The 19,237-nt window shown below is 38.5% G+C and overlaps 1 protein-coding gene across 1 annotated transcript in view; it reads right to left on the bottom strand.

Moving 5' to 3' along the window:
* Positions 1-19,237, bottom strand: part of FAT4 (FAT atypical cadherin 4) — a 234,083-nt gene that overhangs the window by 44,462 nt on the left and 170,384 nt on the right. The window contains exons 7-9 of the mRNA XM_014596206.3: positions 16,801-16,981; positions 8,211-8,461; positions 736-5,085 (exon numbers count right to left, since the gene is read on the bottom strand). Coding sequence (XP_014451692.3) covers positions 736-5,085; positions 8,211-8,461; positions 16,801-16,981 — 4,782 coding nt within the window. The remainder of the gene's footprint in view (positions 1-735; positions 5,086-8,210; positions 8,462-16,800; positions 16,982-19,237) is intronic.

Below are 19,237 nucleotides of genomic sequence, written 5' to 3'. Positions count from 1 at the left end.
GACCCAGTGACTCCCATTTACACAGAGCGGACAGAATTTAATCCTTTTGCAGCACTCTGCCCATGCCAATTAGTAACTTAACTGAGATTTTCCCACATGGTAATTGAGAGCACAATATTGATAATTAAATTTGCTGCCTACTGTTTTAAGGAGAAATATATATTTTTTTCATTTTACAAATATCAGAGAACATTCTTAGCTGTAGTAGGAATACAACACTCATTTATATTGAATAATATTATATTATACAAACCCAACACATATACGAAGCATGGAGCATGCTCATACATGTGCTGCTTTCCCAGTCATTTTGCTTATATGCTGTTTCCTTTTCCCTGCCCTTCACTTTATATTCCTACATGACTATAAGAAATATGGGGGCAAAGACTGATTTTTCCCACTTGTCTGTTTAGCTCTTATCACATGGGGTACTATTTTTTGGAAACTGGTAGTAGCATATTTAACAAATAACATAACTCTCCTTTGGTAACATGGACCAGTCTGGTAATAGTTGCTAAGAAGAGAAAAATAAGATCAATAATAGTGCTTGAACCTTGTTTTCTTTCCTGTTTTCTTTCCTGTTAGCATTTTTTATTTTGAACACTCATTAAGATGGATAAACACAGGTGAAACATATCTGATTGAAACATATCTAAGAAAACCAAACCAAACCCCAACCCTGCCCTCTTTGTGTTTTCAATAGGCTCTAATTCCAGAAGGAGAATTAGATCATACCTGTATAACCAGTTTTGCAAACGCAGTTGAAGCTCCCCGGGAAGTTCTGGCAGACGGCACCATTTTTACAAGGACTGGAAAGACACTCATTGATATCTCTCTCACAGGCCATTCCAGTGAAGCCGTCGGGACAACTGCATGAGAATCCACCCACCAAGTTGTGACAAGTCCCATTGTTGTGGCAGGGGGATGGGAGGCATTCATCAATGTCAGTTTCGCACAAATTCCCATCATATCCAGGCAAGCATCTGCACACAAAGGGCTGGAGAGGTTCATTTGCCATGATGATTACTGGAATGCTCTCATGGCTCTTTAAAACAGGACTCACAGCTAGCCTTCTTAAGCAGCTTCCTCCATTTTGACAAGGGTTTTGTATGCATGAATCATGATCCACAGATTCTATCCATACTCCACTCTGCCGGAAAAGGATTTCTTTGATGCTCTCAAAGAAAGTAGCCACACCACTGGGACTCACATACAGATTATTGTTTCGTTTCACAGCTGCCATCAGAAAAGTCCTGTTACTGTCTTCATAGACTCCATAGAGCTGCACAGCAGTTCCTAATCCAGTTAGCTGTGAATTGGCAATACGAAGGAAGTGAAGATAGTGATTGGTCAGAAAATCCTTCACAGTATGCACACTTAGGCGAAGAAGGATGCTGTTGTCAATTGTGCCATTATTGAACCCCGCAAAGAAAACTCTAACACTGCTAGTAACTGCACTATGTAACCCATCATTGCTAAGGACTGTCAGATCAAATGTTCCATCTGTGGATCTTGCCTGGGAATTGAGGTCACAAGTACCCCCGGGAATATTAAAGAGGCTTGTAACCCCTGACGTAAGAGAACAATGGAAGCTGTCTAACACATCTGGGTCCTGTGGTTTTACATTGCCTAAAATACCACCAGGGAACAGGTTGCCATAATAGTGAACAAAGATCTCTACTGTTCTAGGTTGTGATGGGTTGTCATTTTGGTCTACTACTTTTATTTGTACGGTTCCTGTGGAAGACATCTGAGGAATGCCAGAGTCCCTAGTAATCACTGACAAGAAGAAGTCGCTAATTTGTTCTCTGTCAATCTCTCTAGTTGTGGTCAATACTCCTGCAGTGCTAAGACTGAAATAACTGGTTGCTGGGCCTGTACTGAGCAAGTAGTAGGAAAAGGGGCCTTGATTTGGTGGGAGATCAGGGTCCGATGACTGAAGTGTCATCACAAGTGTTCCTGCACGATTATTTTCCATTACTTCTCCTTGGCTTGTAGACAGGGTAGGTCCATTATCATTGATATCTTCCAAAGTTACCAATAAAGAGGCACTTCCTGTAGCTGATGGAGATCCTGAATCAATTGCTAAGACCGTCAGATTGTACACAGGTAAAGTTTCTCGATCCAATTCTGCTGTTACAGTAACTTGTCCTGTCTGTGGGTTAATGGAAAAGGCACCATTGTCATTTCCAGAACCAATAAAGTAAGAGAACCTGCTCCAGCTAGGGACAGAGTCTGAATCAAATGCACTTACAAATGTAACATGGGTACCTGGAGGAACACCTTCACTGATCTGTATATTGTAGACCTCCAGACTAAAAACAGGAGGATCATTAGCATCCAATATAGTGATATTAACAATTACTTCATCTATATCTGCACCACGAATGCTCCCAAAATTTTTTGCAAGAACTTTCAAAGAGATACGCTCTTCCTTTTCCCTATCAAGAGGACCTGACACATACATCTGACCACTCCTCCCATCAATCTGGAAACCCTTCTTTCTGCTATTGCCAAAAATAAGATAGTGGACTTCTCCATCAGTTCCCATATCACGGTCACTTGCAAAGACTTCTCCCACAACTGTTCCTCTACAGGCTGCTTCAGAGACTTCAAAATAGTAAAGTTTGGACACAAAACGTGGCACGTATTCATTTGTTCCTTCCAACTGGATGTTGACGCTTGCAAAACTGCATCTTTCCTCATCTGGAACGTTAAAAGCCTTCACAGTTAGATGGTAACTTTGTTTTGTTTCATAATCTAAGAAGCCTTGTGTGGTGATAATTCCTGTGTTGGGATCAATGACAAAGAGGTCACTATCTGATGACTGAATTGCATATGCAATCACGGCATTAGGTCCAGAATCAGCATCAGTTGCATTTAGACGGATAACAGTCGTTCCACTTGGAGCATTTTCTAACACATTAGGGAAGTAGTCTTCTGGGCTGAAAGCTGGAGAATTATCATTTACATCAATAACATTAACTGTGACAGTACAGTAACCTGTTCTAGCTACCCATCCTCCATCTGTAGCACTAACAATTATCTCATGCTTTTGGTATAGCTCATAATCAAGGGATTTGGCAAGAGTCAATGCCCCAGTTGATGTATTAATAGAAAAAATACCAGCCTCGTTTCCTGAAGATATATTGTATTTGATTAATCCATTCATAGCAACATCCCTATCCCTTGCTGATACAGTCCTGATAATAGCTCCAACAGCATGACTTTCAGGGATAGTAATGCTCATGTGGCTTTGAGAGAACACAGGTGTGTGATAGTTCTCCTCGGTTATAACTATTTCAACTGTCACTTCTGCTGAAAGTGGGGGATTACCTTTATCCTTAGCTTTTACTTTAATTAGAAAGTCTTGATTCAGATCAGCCATTAGTGAAGATGCCACAGAAATCCAGCCGGTTCTGCTATCTAGCTTAAATTTATTGGTGTTGTTTTCATTAGAAATAAAGTATCCCACTTCAGAATTCAGTCCAAAGTCCTTATCATCAACTGCAGTAACTTTAATTAAGTTGGTACCAATTCCTACATTTTTAGTCACAGGTGTAAAATATTTGCTAGCAAGAAACCGTGGTGCATTGTCATTGCTATCTACTATGTTGATTGTGACTGTTGTCTCACTTAGCAAAGGAGGACTACCTCGATCTGAAGAAGTAACTATGAAACTGTGCCTGTTGATATTGAAATTGCTTGAACCACTGGAGTTCTGATACTTTAAATACTGCTTATTGAAAATCTCCCCACTGGTTGCATTGATTCGGAAGAACTCAGACTGAGATTTTATGAAGTAGAAGATTTGGCCATTAAATCCTTCATCGGGATCAGTTGCTGAAACCTGAGTTACCCTTAAACCAACCTCAGTAAGCTCAGGGCACTCTAGGTAATAGGATGGTTTTGTGAATCGTGGGGCATTATCATTAATGTCTGTCACAAAGATGGTCACATCTGTGCTTACTGTCCACCCAGAATCGTGTGCAGAAACCCTCATTCTATAGCGGTCTGTATCTTCTCTGTTTAGAGGCCTGCTGACTGTAATATCTCCTGTACTTGGATTTATGACAAATGGAAGGCTTGGATCTCTTATGGAGTACCGGCTGATGGCATTCACACCGATATCTTCATCTGAAGTTGTGACTCGTGTAACTGTATAACCTAAAGGTGCGTTTTCAGGTACAGAAGCGCTGAATATCTGAGAAAACCTGGGAGCATTATCATTTTCATCCAAAATATTGACAATAACTTTGACCGTTGTGCTCTGAAGAGGGGTACCTTTATCAAAAGCTTTTATGGTTAGCACATACTGGGCTAGCTTTTCCCTGTCTAAAGGTCTGACACTTCTGATTTCACCAGTAGCCCGATTGATAGTGAAACTGTTTTCTTTATTGCCATCAATTATTTCATAATTCAACTGTCCATTTGGGCCACTGTCTTTGTCCACAGCACTGACAGTCAGTATTTTGCGTGGTGAAAGATTCTCTATTATTTCAGCAATGAATGGATCTCGCTCAAACTCTGGTGCATTATCATTGACATCCACCACGGTTATTTCTAGTTTTTCATAAGAGGAGAAAGGAGGAAAGCCCATATCTCTGGCCTCGATCCAAACCACATATTTCTGTATAGCTTCAAAATCCAAAGATTGACAAATGGAGAACTGTCCTGTTAGCTGGTCTATCTGGAAGGTGTTGCCCAGATTACCACTAGCAATGTAGTAAGACAAGGAACCTCCTCTAGATGAAGACCCAGAAACAGTGGTGACAAGGGTACTAATTGCTTGATTTTCTGGAAACATGAAAGTGTGTTGTTCTGCTTGAACTTGAGGGAACTGTGCTTTATTCATGAACCTCACAGTTACAGTAGTCGAATCTGTCTTTGGATACAGTCCACCATCTTTCACATGAACAGAAAAAGTCACTTCAGAATCGCCTGTCAGTGAGTCAGCAGCCATAATTGCTCCTCTTGTTGGGTCAATGTGGAATTTTTCAGAGTTCTTTCCCCTGAGGGAATAATGAAGCTCAGCATTGGGTCCAGAATCAGCATCTGTAACTGTTACAGCAAACACAAAAGAACCTGCAAGGAGAACAATGACAAGATCATTCATAATCTTCAGCAATAAAAATAGGACAAATGAAGGTAATTTTTCAATAAGGCACAGGGAAATTATGTGCACCAGTTGTGTTATATTTTCTTATATGTGGCTGTAAAAAAAATAATATTTTTTTTACCTATAGTATTAATAAAATATCAGACTAACTGTTCACCAGCTGAAGGCCATTCTGAGTGATCACAAAAAGACATGATTTGTACCTGACAAATAGGTAATTGCATTGAAACATTTTTAAACATATGTACAAAAATTTCTGTGTGTATATGTGGTCATATATGTATACATGTATACAAAACACCGCATCAGTAAGTAGGCTTTAACTTTTTGAAACTTTACCATAATTTTTCTATAGTATTCACAAGATGAGATGATGTGAAACCTCAAAGTCTAATGTTTGTGTGCTACTAGTTAATATTTTAAATTATTAAGCAACCTTTTATATGTCTTGCATATCCAGCCTTTCAAAATGTACATGCCACTACTCCAAATCATGTGTACAGTTTAGGGTTTCTTTTGAACATATTTCTCAGTAAATGCAAATCCAATGTGTGCACAGGCATTAGAGTCATGTATACATTCTTCTGAAGGTTTTGTATTATATGACTAGTATGCTGGAACTCCTTTTTTTTTAAACTAGTGCTGAAACTTGGCTCTCAACAGTTTTCTATATGGATTTTCTTTTCCCAACTCTGCAAGCAAAATATGATTTTTTGGACAGGAATGGCTTTGACAGTGTTCCTTAAAGCGTTATTTCTTGTCACTGTGTGTCAAAGTGTAACGTTTTGTATCCTAAAGGGAGAAATTGTTAGATGAACAACTGGAATACTTGAGAGTGACAAGACTGCAAGAAAAATCAAGAGTTCTGCTTTTGTTAAGCACATTAAATTGTCATAACCCTCCTTTTGTTTATTTTGTAAACTTGACAAGACATTAAAGAAATCAGGTTGTATTATCCTCTCAAAATATAAACTAAGACTACTCTGAAGTAAACATAGCACAAGAATATACACAACTGTCTTGGAGATTCAATATTAGTTTGCAGCAAAGCAGTACTATGCCTGCCAATAAAAAATATTGTCAAGGGCTATTTTTCCTGTTTAGAGGAGGTAAGACATTTTCCTTTTAATTGAAATGTGCCATGTGAATGATCAATTTTGGGATATTTGAAAAATTAATACTTTATGTAAATTTATTTGATATAATGTCAGGGTAAATATTAAGACTTTTTTCCTTTTTCTAATTATAGAAGGCTTTATAACTTTTTAAAAAGTGATTTTTTAATGGAATAATGAGGGTGGAATGGACCTCAAAAGATCTTCTAGCCCATCCCTTGCTCTAAGTGGGATATTCTCTATTTAAAACATCCCAGACAGATGCTAGTCTAGCCTTGATAAATTTGGCAGCACATTATTTTGGCTAAATTAATATGTAATCTACATAAAAGTATGAAAAAATAAATTCTCAGAAAGAAGTCTTTGTGTTAGTGATCTTAGTTAAATAGGGTACTTCTGGAATGGTTATATTAATCAGTTGTTTAATACATAATTTTAGAGGCACATAACTTTTGGAAGTAACTCCATCCCTCTATTTTCCAGTGTCTTTACAAGAGGTCGTAAAGAACTCAATAAACTCACTAATTAGACATGCATTATTTATGTCTTCTTATGACATTCTAAAATTAAAGACTGAACTTTTCATACTGAATAAATTCCAAAAGTACCTATCTTTTAAATGTAAACTATTAATGAAAAATGAAACATTTCATGCTTTTGCACTTCTGATTTACATACTTGCCACATTTGTTTAAACAAACTGAATGACCAAGGAATCCAATCCTATATTGAGCAAGAAAAATGTGGACTTCAAGCATACAAAGCAGCATAAAGTGAGAATGAGATTTGACTTTTTAGAAGATTCCAGAAAATTAAAAATATAATTATAATTAAAATACAATGTGGAATATAAAAATAATAAAATTATATCAAATATATTATATTTTATTATTATAATATTAGGATTCATATAATAATATATCAGCATATTATATTACCTTTTAATAGTGTATTGCAATTAAAATATAAGAATTCAACTTTAATATCAGTAAGAATTCTGATTCATGAAATATTTCTAGAACCTTCTCAGTAAGAAAAAGCGAAAGAGCGAGAAGAGAAGAGAAGAGAAGAGAAGAGAAGAGAAGAACTTTAACCTATGGAGGGGAGTTTTCCAAAAAGAGATAAATGGAAGATATTGCCCCTTACGCTTAAATTAAATTTGATTTTTTCTTTCTCTGCAAACTGAGACCTTGATTATCATTTAAAGTAAAGCTCCTTTACATCACTTTAGCAGCATAAAGGGCCATTGTAGGGAGCAAAAAGGAAACTTATGATGACTGTAGGGCCTCTTCCCACTACCACAATGATCGAACAGAGTGTTTTCTTCAGCCTCTCTAAATAATAACCCCAGAAAAAAGGGAATTTATCATTTTAAAAGTGCATATTATACTTTAGAGAGCATGCTAATTTTTTTTAGGTCAACTAACATTCCTATATTTTTATACCAAAAGCAAATTTGCTATTGCAAGGAACTTCAATACTGAAGTTTTCAGATAGAGTATATCAGAGCTTGAAAAAACTGACTTTTTAACCATAGAGGTTTGCATGATGGAATTTATTTGTGAGGTCAATAAGAAATGTTCCAATAACTACCCTGTATGTTTTTCTTAATAAACCAGCATTTATAGTACTTTTCATCTTCAAAGGTCTTTAAGGACATTATTTTATAAAAATCAATGCTGTGAAATAACAAAAAGCAAAATAAGAACATCAACTTTTCTGAAATACACTGCATTAATGACTTTCAAAATAGTTTAAGATTATTCGGGCTACAAAGAGAATACACTAAAGAAAACATTATAGTTACTAATGTCAAATGCTACAACTTGTCTTTATTAATTATCAGCAAGATGACAAATGCTGTAAAATAGTTACAGGAAAATATTTTTTAAACATATTTTTATGGAATGATTTGCCATCTATTTGCATATCTGTATTAGTCAATGCAACAGCAGCACTGCCTTTTAGCAATTTACCTGAAGTTGTAGGTGATGGAATATGGGTGACATAAGGGTGGTGCTGAAATTTAGGAGGATTGTCATTTACATCAGCAACACTGACAAGTACACTGGTGGAACTGGAAAGAGCCTTGGGAAAACCACCATCACTGGCCACGACTACCAACGTGTAATTCTCCTTTGTCTCTCTATCTAATAGTGCACTAGTGATAATTTGTCCTGTTGATGGGTTGATTGTGAACTGTAAATTGCCACCAATTAGCTTGTAACTGTTCAAAGACAAAAAAGGGAGAAAACATTTTCCATTAGTATTCTCATAAGACAGACATCTTGCTATTTGAAGATAATTAAAATTAGTTAAGATGTTTAGAACAGCTTGCTGCTTTTGTGACAGTCTTCAGGCCTAAGGTAATAGTGTGCCATAGGCTATGGACAGGTATTAATTTCTAGCACTGCAAATTTCAGGCAAATTACTGGGTCATCCTAGTCTGGAGAAGGCAGGGGAACAGTTTACCCACACCACTCCCCCCAGTCTCCAGGAGGAGTGGAGCAGTGGGAATGTACAGGCATTTGTTCTTGTGTGAACTGTGCAGGTGAAATCTTCCTGGTTGAAAGGAAGGCATTTCTCCTGCTAGAATGTAATCACAGAATCATAGAAAGTTAGGGTTGGAAAAGACCTCAGGAGGTCATCTAGTCCAGTGGTTCTCAACCTTTTTTGTACTAGGATCCACTTGTAAACATCAGTGGTCAGTCCCGACCCAGTGCCTCTCATTCCCAACCCACACTGCCTCCAGGCTCCAGCCCCACAGTGTATGTGTGGGGAGGGGGTATATGGGGCAGGGTGTGTGTGTGTGTGGGGGGGGGGGGCATGAGGGGCCCCAAGCAGCCCCTCACAAGCTGAAATTCTGCAAGCCTGCAAGCGACAAGTCAGAGTTTCCCATGTTTTTCTCCTTTTAAGGAGAACCCATTTTTGAAGTTTGTTTGCAACCCTTTTGTATATTTTTGTAACCCACCTTTGGGTTGTGACCCATGGGTTGAGAAACACTGATCTAGTCCACCCCCTTCTCAAAGCAGGACTGTCCCCAACTAGATCATCCCAGCCAAGGCTTTGTTTAGCCGGGTCTTAAAAACCTCCAAGGATGGAGATTCCACCACCTCTCTGGGTAACCTGTTTCAGTGCTTTGCTATCCTCCCGGTGAGAAAGGTTTTCATAATATCTAACCTAAACTTCCTTGCTGCAAGTTGAGACAGTTCCTTGTTCTGTCATCTGCCAGCACTAAAAACAGTCCAGCTCCATCCTCTTTGGAGCCCTCCTGCAGCTAGCAAAAGCTGCTATTAAATCCCCCCTCAGTCTTCTTTTCCTCAGACTTAATAAGTCCAGTTCCTCAGCCTGTCCATAATACTTGTCCATGTCCTAAAAGGACACACATCAATCTTTTTTTTCATGGATTGGAACAGGACAGGATTACACTTAGGTATCTAGTAAATGGAATAGCATCTGGCCCTAACTAATCTGATAAAAGTGAAATCCAGCAGAGTAAATATGCAGATTGTAAATAGAGTAAGTATTTGTAAATATGAGTAAGGATTTCTAAAATAAAATCAATACTCCTTTCACAGTAATACACGTTTTTAATCTGCTTTTACTTTTAATGATACCAATTATAATCCAGAATAATTCAGTTAGAATCGTGAGAAATTGATTTGATATTAATAAAAAGTAACTGGGAGTAAAATTCTTCCTTTAGTCTTTTGTATATGATAAACCATGATTTGACTGTCCATTTTGCTATAGCTCACCATACAGGCTCGGTTCCCAGTTAATACTATTAATTTGTGTTAGCTGTATAAGCAGTCTATCTCAGATTTTTGGTTTCAAAAGGAATATTGATGCATTATGAAAAAAAAATAATGCTACTGTTTTTCAGGTGGCAAGGTGATACCCACTGTCCAAGTGATTAGATATGGGACATTTTTCCAAAATGAAAAAAAAAAAAAGTTCAAATGCATCACGGCACTGAACATTATTGTAACCCCAATAAAAATACAAGAAAGAGAATTGTAATGAGCACTGTATCTCCAGAAATGAGTGAGAAACCAGTAGCAGTAGTATTGTTTAAGTTAAAAAACTGTATAAGTATTTGGAAGCAGCATGGTGCTATGAAAAATAAAGAGAAGCATTATTTTTGCTACTGATTTTAAATCAAAATGAGTTATGACAGAAATAATGACATAGGCCAGGGGCATCTCCTACAAAACTGATAGCTAGCTATAGATAATAGCAACAAACTTTCTCAGCCACTCATTAACCACCACAGAATGCTCTGGGCATATTCATAACTGTTAATTATTATTTAACATGATAGCCATATGCAATTATTTACTGACTAAAGAGATGTTCAGCTAGGGCTTAAATTTATCCTATGCAGAAAGCTCATACAAGGGCTTAGTTGAAGACAGTTTTACTAAATTACAAGATACATATCCCAGCATACAGAGAGGTAATTTTTACCCTTAGTCTTATTGTCTCTTAACTCTTACTAGAACATTAAGAAAGAACATAATGTTATCAACAGCATCCCGTTCCACACTTTATTTCTTCCAAATATACATACAGAACAATAATACACATTTTTGCATTAAAAAGAGCAAAAATGGATTTTTACAAACAGTAACAATAACATATATTTGAAAATATAGTGGACCATAGTTTATACTGAACTGAATCTGCAAAACTCCATCAAAATTAACAGAATAGCACAAGTATGTTTCAGGGCAGACATATTTACAAAAAATAAAGGCAATTAATTATTTGCAACAAGATAGACTGTTCTGCCACCTGGCTCTGCCAATAAACTCTTATTTGTCTAATTACCACACTTCTTAAAAAGTGGCAGAATCATATTTGTTTAACTTATATTTCTTTTTATTGTAGCTGCACATAAAGGCCAAAAACAGGTGGGGTCTCATTGTGCCAAGTTTTCTACAAGCATAAAATAAGTAAAAGTCCCTAAAATGATCAGTCTGCAATCAAAACAAATGTGAACTGTATTGTGTTCTATAATTTACCAAACTCAGCATCTGCAAAGCCTCAAGGAGGTGTGAATGCCAGAGGCCAGGACTCTTTTTAAAATTAGCATCTCACAGGGTTTTATAGCTACTACAGTAAAGCAAAAGGGAAAAGGAGGGGAAGGGGGGGAGGGGGCAGGTCAAAGGATAGGAAAAATAAGACTGAACTGGTGAAATACTGCTACATTATTCCCTAAAATGTTTGTTCTTTGCAAATGCTAATTTAACATACCAAAGATATATGCAATTTATTTATAAAGCAACACCCTAATCCTGCAACTAACTCCACACAGACAGGCATATCTACTGATGCATAGCTCCCTTATCCTTAGCAGCATTCTGTATACCCAAGAGGCACAAGGGCTTGTCTTTGGGGAACTAAAGTTAGGTGTAGGTGTAAATTCACATTGGTTCTCTAGGTTACCAACATTTAGCTGTTGGAATGCTTAATCAGACACTGCGCTCCCGAATGGCAATTCATTCTGAGTTAGAGTGAGATTATACAATAGAGTCAGCAGGTGCTAATTCTCAGAAATGTTACTCTGTGTTAAGGTTAACAAATCCTGGTGATCAATTACACATTCAGGGTTAATATCGTCTCTAATGTGCTCTGCTCAGACCTGCCACTTATCAAAAGTCAGGCTAGCGACTTCAAGCCTGCTCCATGCTTGTCCTACTTTCTGGCTCTTTAATACAGGTCAGGGAGGAGATGGTGGGGGGGAGGGTCGAGGCCCCCCTCCCATGCCACTTAGACTGTTGCCCCACTCCCCAAATCGCCCCACTGCCCTCCATCAACCCCCAAATCCCCCTTCCACCCCATAATTGATCCCTCCACCCCTGGATCACCCCCCCCCACACACACACACTTCAATTGGCCCTAATTGCTGTTCTGCCACCCTAATTAGCCAAAGAGTAGCAGGGGCAGCAGCAGTTGGGGTTGGAGCAGCTCCCCTTCCCAGCCTGAACCTGGGCTCCCTGCAACCTGTTTTGCTCCCCTGCACCTGGATACAACCACTACTGCGACCCTCTTCCTTCTGCCTCAGTTACTGCACCTGGCAGGTGATTGATCTGGGTGCACAGAGGCAACATGGTCTGTAGGGACTCCAGGAGAAGGGAGGGAGTGGGAACTCCTCCACCAGCATCTCCACCACTCTTGGGCTGATCCAGGTGGCAAGACAGTGATCCCTGAGGTCCAGATCCATCCTAGGAGGTGGGCTGAATTTGACCTCTGGCACAGCCTATTAATTTGGGCATTTTTCTGGGAAGTTGTAAGGGTAGGATTCAATACCTTTAGGGTGAGGAGGGCCTATAATTTATTTATCTTTCTTTCCATGTGTGCACTAGAACAATTAGGCCACTGGGCAAAGGAGACTCCACCACCACTATTTTTAACTGAATTCAATCCTCTCAATGCCAACTAGCCATAGTCTGCCCACTGGAAGTATTTGGGGATTTAGGTTGAAGTCAGGTGCATAACAGCAACACTTTGAATCAGTATGGAACTTAGAAGGGAGAGTTAAGTACAACATCTGAATCACTTTTAATCAGGAACAGAAGGTTAATTGTAGATACTTAAGGAACTCTGAAGTTCTAAACAGAAACAACAACTGAGCACTGTGGCTGATGGAAGGGCAATTTGAATAACTCTGAAACTGAGGTAGCTAAACTCTACCTAAGCCCTGGTTTGAACCAGGTGGCTAAATTCTATCTAAGTTCCTTTTTGGTGCGAAAAGATCCAATTGAAATCTGACCCTTAGTGCCTATGAAGGGTCAACTGGAGCACTGTTTCATATATTTATTTGAAAGAATATGGGTGTTATTTCCATAAAGTACATTTCATGGCAAAATGGATGTAACCTGTCCCATTCTTGGACTAAAACATTTGAGAATCTACTGGGTGGATTATGATTAGCTTCCATGCCTTTTGTACTACTCAAGATAGTCAAAAGGTTCAGATTCTGTCTGCATGATGTCATCAAAGGAACTCCACTGCTGGAAGGAAATTCTCTAGCGTAAATGTACCAAGGGAAGACAGGCATGGCAAGAAGGCAGTTCTAGATTAAGTTTTTTAATGAAGCTTGTGACAATTTAAAGGTGTTAAGCTGGGGTGGGGTTGCTGCTGGCTCACTTACGTCCTAATCCACAAGAAGCCTCTACTTTTACTTTATTCTAAGTTTCTGCTCTCATAATTTACAAGGCATGGGGGTTTCAAACCTCATCTCTTTGAAAACTGGCTGTTGAGCCCTCATGTGCAATGACCTTTCCATTGCAAGCCAGGAAGAAACTTCTGACAATTTAACAATACCTCCAATTATGTAGCAGTACAACAAAACAAAACAATATTACTACATATACTTCTTCCCATGGCCTCCTTTTCAGAATATTGCTTCACAAAGTCCTGCAATGTCCTGTTTTCTGTCCTAGAATGACTTTTGTGTCTAATGTACATAAAATCTGGAGTTTCTTTTCTAGACTATATGTGACTGTGGTAATTGTATAAGTGAATGAATTCTTGTTAGTGATTAGGTAGACACTGTTATAGCAAATGGAGAAAGAAGAATATAGGTGAATGTGGGCTGTTATTATTCAGATATCTTTGCCAAGTTGTATCCATTTCTTAAAGAATTTGGTAAAGGTTTTGTTTTCATATAGAAATCATGACTCAGAATTTGACATATCGGTCTGCAATTTACGCTTTGATTTTCACAGGTGTTAAGCATCTCAAACAAAATTGAATAAGAGTCTTGAATGCGCAACATCTTTGAAAATCAGCCAAATTATATATAGCCCTGGATATCTTCTGTCAGGTTTGTAATACCAGTCATACTTTAATTGTACACAAAATTAATATTTGTGTTATTCTGGATGCTTAATGTAGACAAATTATATCCAAGGAAAGCAAAGTCTTCCCTAAGACTAAAAAAAAAAAAAAAAGAGAGAAAGAAAACCAAACCAAAACCTCAACACTGTAAAAAGTGTGTGTGTGTGTGTGTGGGTGTGTGTGGCTACATTTGAATGAAATATTTCTCTTTACTATTGTGCTTTGTGCTAACAACAGAGAATGAAATTATAACAGCTGAAAATTAAGTTTTCCAAAGCACTTTTCCACTGCTTTAAAGAGTCCCATAAAGCGCTCTGATAATTTCTGCTTATGAGATATAAACACTACAATCATCTGCTCTTTGTAAAGATCCTTTCTATAAGTTAAAGAGGTTTTCCAAAAACTTTTTCTTGAAATAATATTGCTTGGAATAATATTGCATAGTATTAATATGGAATTAAAAGCTTCACTAATGCACAATTTAATAAATGTTAAGCTTGATGTCTTTCAAGGCTTTACAGGTGTCAACTTTAGTTCCTATTCCAGATCTCAAGCAAGTAAGAAAGGAAATACTACGCTATTTTGTTCAGGTTTACCTTTTCACTTCATTTTTTGGATTCATTTTTTCTATTTATGATCACAATTATTTTCCTTGCTCTTTGGGGGAGAAAAGGTAGATGGAAGAGCAAAAGTGGATGAAGTGAAGCCTCCTATGTATTTAAAGCAGGGGTGGGCAAAATGCGGCTCAGCGGCCGGATGCGGCCCGCTAGGCCATTCTATCTGGCCTGCGGGATCCCTAAAAATTTTATAAAATTAATATTTATCTACCCTGGGCTGCCTGTCATGCGGCCCTCGATGGCTTGCCAAAACTCAGTAAGCAACCCTCTGCCCAAAATAATTGCCCGCCCCGATTTAAAGGAACTTACATTTTGTTAGCCTCCTGTGCATTTAAAGGAACAGAGATATAAGTGTTTGTATTCACAAAACTTTAGTGGGAAGGGATTACCTACTAGCCTTCATGAATAGCACAGACTGATTAATAAGTAATACCAGACTGCTTTGCATTCCATTAACAACAAATCAACTCTCAGTGGGTAATGCTTAGCTTGTCACTTCCACTTAACATCTTCATTACTCTTGTCTCTGAAACTGGTTATTGCCAGTTCCCAACAGTAGAAATTTTCCAGTTAAGAAATGTGTAAGCTGAGTTGTGCAAATCATTTGGCACATAAAACAACAATGCCAAACCCTGCCTTTACATCAGGTTTCTGAATGGGATAAAACAACTTACTTTTTGCCTTGTGCTGTTTTTGCATATTTGTCTGTTAACTAAAGGCAGTAGATGGCTGTGGATTTGTTCAATGAAACCAAAAGTGTGCTGGCAATAAACCAAAAGTGTTTGCCACATGAACAGAAATGAATGGGACTGCAAGATGGGCAATGGTATTTCTGCATCTACAACTCACTCATCTTTAGATGGCTTACAGTATCTGCTGTAGTAAAGAGATGTTCACTATTTGTACCTTGAATGGCATTTTAATTGCTAATTAATATAGAAATATATTAATATAGAAATGATTAAAATTAATATTATGAATCTACCTTTCAAACATGGTACTATGCAACCAGTCCTGTAAAGCAGGGGTGCTCAACCCCCCAGCCTGCAGGCTAGATCTCACCCACAGAGAGCCCATAAATTGGCTCACAGGTATCCCTGCAGCCAAATTTCAAAGCCTCCCATGTCTGGCTCAGCCCCATCCAGGCTGGCCCAGCACAAAGAAATTGAGCTTGTTCCTGTGCAGCTGGATTAAGCAGGGGCCTGACAGTTGTGTGGCAACGACCCAGCCACAGCTTGATGCAAATAGGCTATTCCTGCATGGCTGCATCACCCCTGACTGGGCTGGCACAATGTGCTGGATCAGGCCCACAGACCAAAAAGGTTGGGCACCACTGATATAAAGTATAACTAGTTTTCAAACTAGGTTTAAAATATGGCATGAAATCAGAACTTACCTAAGAGTCCTACAATACTATAATAAGAATGGTGAAATGTAAATCCTACTCAAATCCAAAAAACATCAAATTTAAATGCATCAATTTGGTCAGCCTCCCAAATAAAATTTCTCTAATGATTTCCACCACAATGCACAGAAATACTTTACAAATTCTTAATTACAAGTTTACAAACTATATATCCAATTACATCTCATTTCATCTGAAGCTCAGGGCTGAAATGATCTCATTAAATGTACCATTCGTCTTTTTTTTAAGGCTATACAAATCTCTTAGGTGACAAATTTTTACCTGTCCCTTTCCACCAGGGACAGTCCCAGTCATTTTCATTTTTTTTTACCTAGAAGAGTGCATACAATACTCCAACCTATAGAGTTTACACCACATAGTGGCTTTATCCATATTTTCTATGTGTATGTAGACAGCCAGATTATAAAAATTAGCAAACATAGGGCAGAATTAAATTTTATTCGCTTTTAACTTGGCAGAATTTTAAATATAATTTACAATTCTGTGTATCTATGTTACCACCCTACTTATTTATTAAAAAATGCCAGGTTTCCTGAAATATGGTTAGTCCACACAAACCACCATTCTTTTATGTTTCAAGTACTTATGGGGTGTTGGTGATAAACAGCAGGGAAGTCACTTACCCTAAAGCAATGCACCACACAGTATTAAATATAGCAATGGAAAAGGCCATACCTGATAACTGCATTAACTGAAGCATCGGCATCTGAGGAGTTTACTAGCAAAATGTCTGTCCCTGTGGGTGCATCTTCTGGAATGGTGGTGGAGTACATATTAAAGGCAAACGTGGGGACATTGTCATTGACATCATCCACCGTGACAGCAATAGTTCCAGTGCCAGTAAGGGCAGGAGAACCTGGGGGGGGGGGGGGGGGGAAATAGGATGTAAAATGCTAGAGGTTACACATACAACTATACTTATACTGGATATGCCACTCTCAATTTACAAACTAACACTTAAACATGTCATGGTTCACAGAGCTGCAAATCCTATTCAATCTATAGAATAGTGCCAGTTTTGTATATAAAGTAGGCCATCTTATTACAAAGTACAAATCATACAAAAAAGTTCTTACCATCATTTAATGCAAGAAATATTTGTAGAACAAAGTTGGTGGGGAAAGATGATCTAGAAAGAACACAGGATGCCTAGTCTGTAATAATCAGGACCAGTTTGATCATGTGGTTGATTTTTATTTTTCTTTTCAAGTGGAAAACTGATGGCCTTGGAGACAAACTCTTATATTTATTTTTCCACAGAAAATAAAGCAGAAGCAGTGGCAATGATACTTCCCTCACTGCATTCCTTCAGTCTGTCACAACCTTGACCTAGAGAGACCTCCTTTGTGGGTGACAGAATAACCAAACTTTCAGATTCACTCAAACTTGGATTTTTTACTGAAATTACCATAAATGGTTTCACTTAGCATAAAGCAGGTAGAGTTTTTAATGATATTCATATTAGTTTACAGGAAATCAGACTAAACTCATTTAGATTTTTTTTTTTTAGTTACTGTTTATCTCCATTGGATTTGAACAACTCTAAAACAGATAAAATTCTTGCATTTTTCCTTTGACCAGTTGCTCTTTGAATACCCTTCTCTGTCCAATGCAACCGAGGGTCTGAAACCATGTTAATTTTACCATTTTAAGGGGTCTGAAGACAATTAATTTTCAACTTTGAACAATACTTTTCCCATGTGCCTGCAAGCAGAATCCCTTTCCCTGGGGCCCCTGACACACACTGACATAAAGACACCATGGGATTTGATCCCTGATCCAAATAATCCTGCCTCCTGCCAATGTGCCTTCCAGGAAGAGCATTTTGGGGATCAGAGAACAGATCCCACCTCTTCCCTTCTACTTGAAGGGATCATGATCCTGAGCTCCCCCTGCCCTGGCAAGTTGAACATTGAGTGCCCACAGGTCTGGGGTCAACAATCAGCTCTAGCCTGGGACCACACCAAGATCTCAAACTGGTCCCAGTAAGGTCTCAGGGCCAGCGCCAACAACAGATGATTGTTGGTGCTGGCCCCAGATCATACCACTCTCTACCTCTACTGTTGAAGTGTTCCTCTAAGAAAGAGAGAATTCAAGATATTCTGGGTCAGAGGCAGGAAACAAGAGTCATCTTGGGTACTCATTTAGGGGACGGGAAACCTGGGTTCCAGTTCCTACTCCAAAGATTATTTGCATTTTAACACTGAATTGTCCATTGACAAAATGCAATAGTCCTTGGAGCCAGGATTGGAATCAAGCTTCCCTTCTCTCAAGGGAGTGCCCTGGACTAAACATCATAGCCTTTTTTGCTTCTTCTCTTTAGCAAAAAGAGCCTTCTTTTCTACACAGTAGAACAACTTCACCAGGAAAGGATGGTGTCTTGTGTCTATAACAGAACAGCCAACAGCCAGATTGTTGGAGCCCATTCTTAGGAGGTAAAATAATGGGTTTGGATCATTTCCAGCCAATGCTGATGGCACTGAACCCAAGTCTACTACACTCTGAACAAAAATTATTGAAGAAATTACTGAAGAATTATTAAAGATGACAGGGGTGGAACAACAACCCCCGATGCTTTTGAAAGAAAATAGCCATGCTACAGTGTTCTGTGTAGAACTCAGTTCAGCTTACCACAGTGGGCCCTGAGCGCCATGGACAGATATGCATTTGTAGCACCATAAGTGCCACAACTTTTTGAAGTACTACAAAAATGTAGTGGTAGGAGGCACATTAGATACACAAAGCCTCATGTTCCCTCTCCACTAGGGTAGGGAGGCTTGCTCAGCGATAGCCTGCCACCCCCTGTGGGCTCAACAAGCATAGCTCAAGTTTGAGTTGTTAGGGCTGGGACTATGTTACACGTGGTACAATACAGAAGTTCCTGCTTCAACCAGAGAGAGTTCTGCAGCTCTTCCACTATTTTGGTAGCACTAAATTGATGGTGCACATCTACCCCCTCAACTTCTGGAGTACTACATGGATGTATATAGCATTATAGACATAATTTCTGTCCAACAGCCTTAGGAAAGTTGGATGAAGAAACATCTGGTTTGAGGCATGTGATAAATACTGAGCTGCTTATCTTTGACCAGATGCATCCAGCTCTGGATAT

Source organism: Alligator mississippiensis, chromosome 2 (genome assembly GCF_030867095.1).
Source record: "Alligator mississippiensis isolate rAllMis1 chromosome 2, rAllMis1, whole genome shotgun sequence".
In the NCBI taxonomy this organism is placed as follows: domain Eukaryota; kingdom Metazoa; phylum Chordata; order Crocodylia; family Alligatoridae; genus Alligator; species Alligator mississippiensis.
Note: the sequence above shows the minus strand (reverse complement) of the source record. Positions and strands in the feature narration are given on the sequence as shown.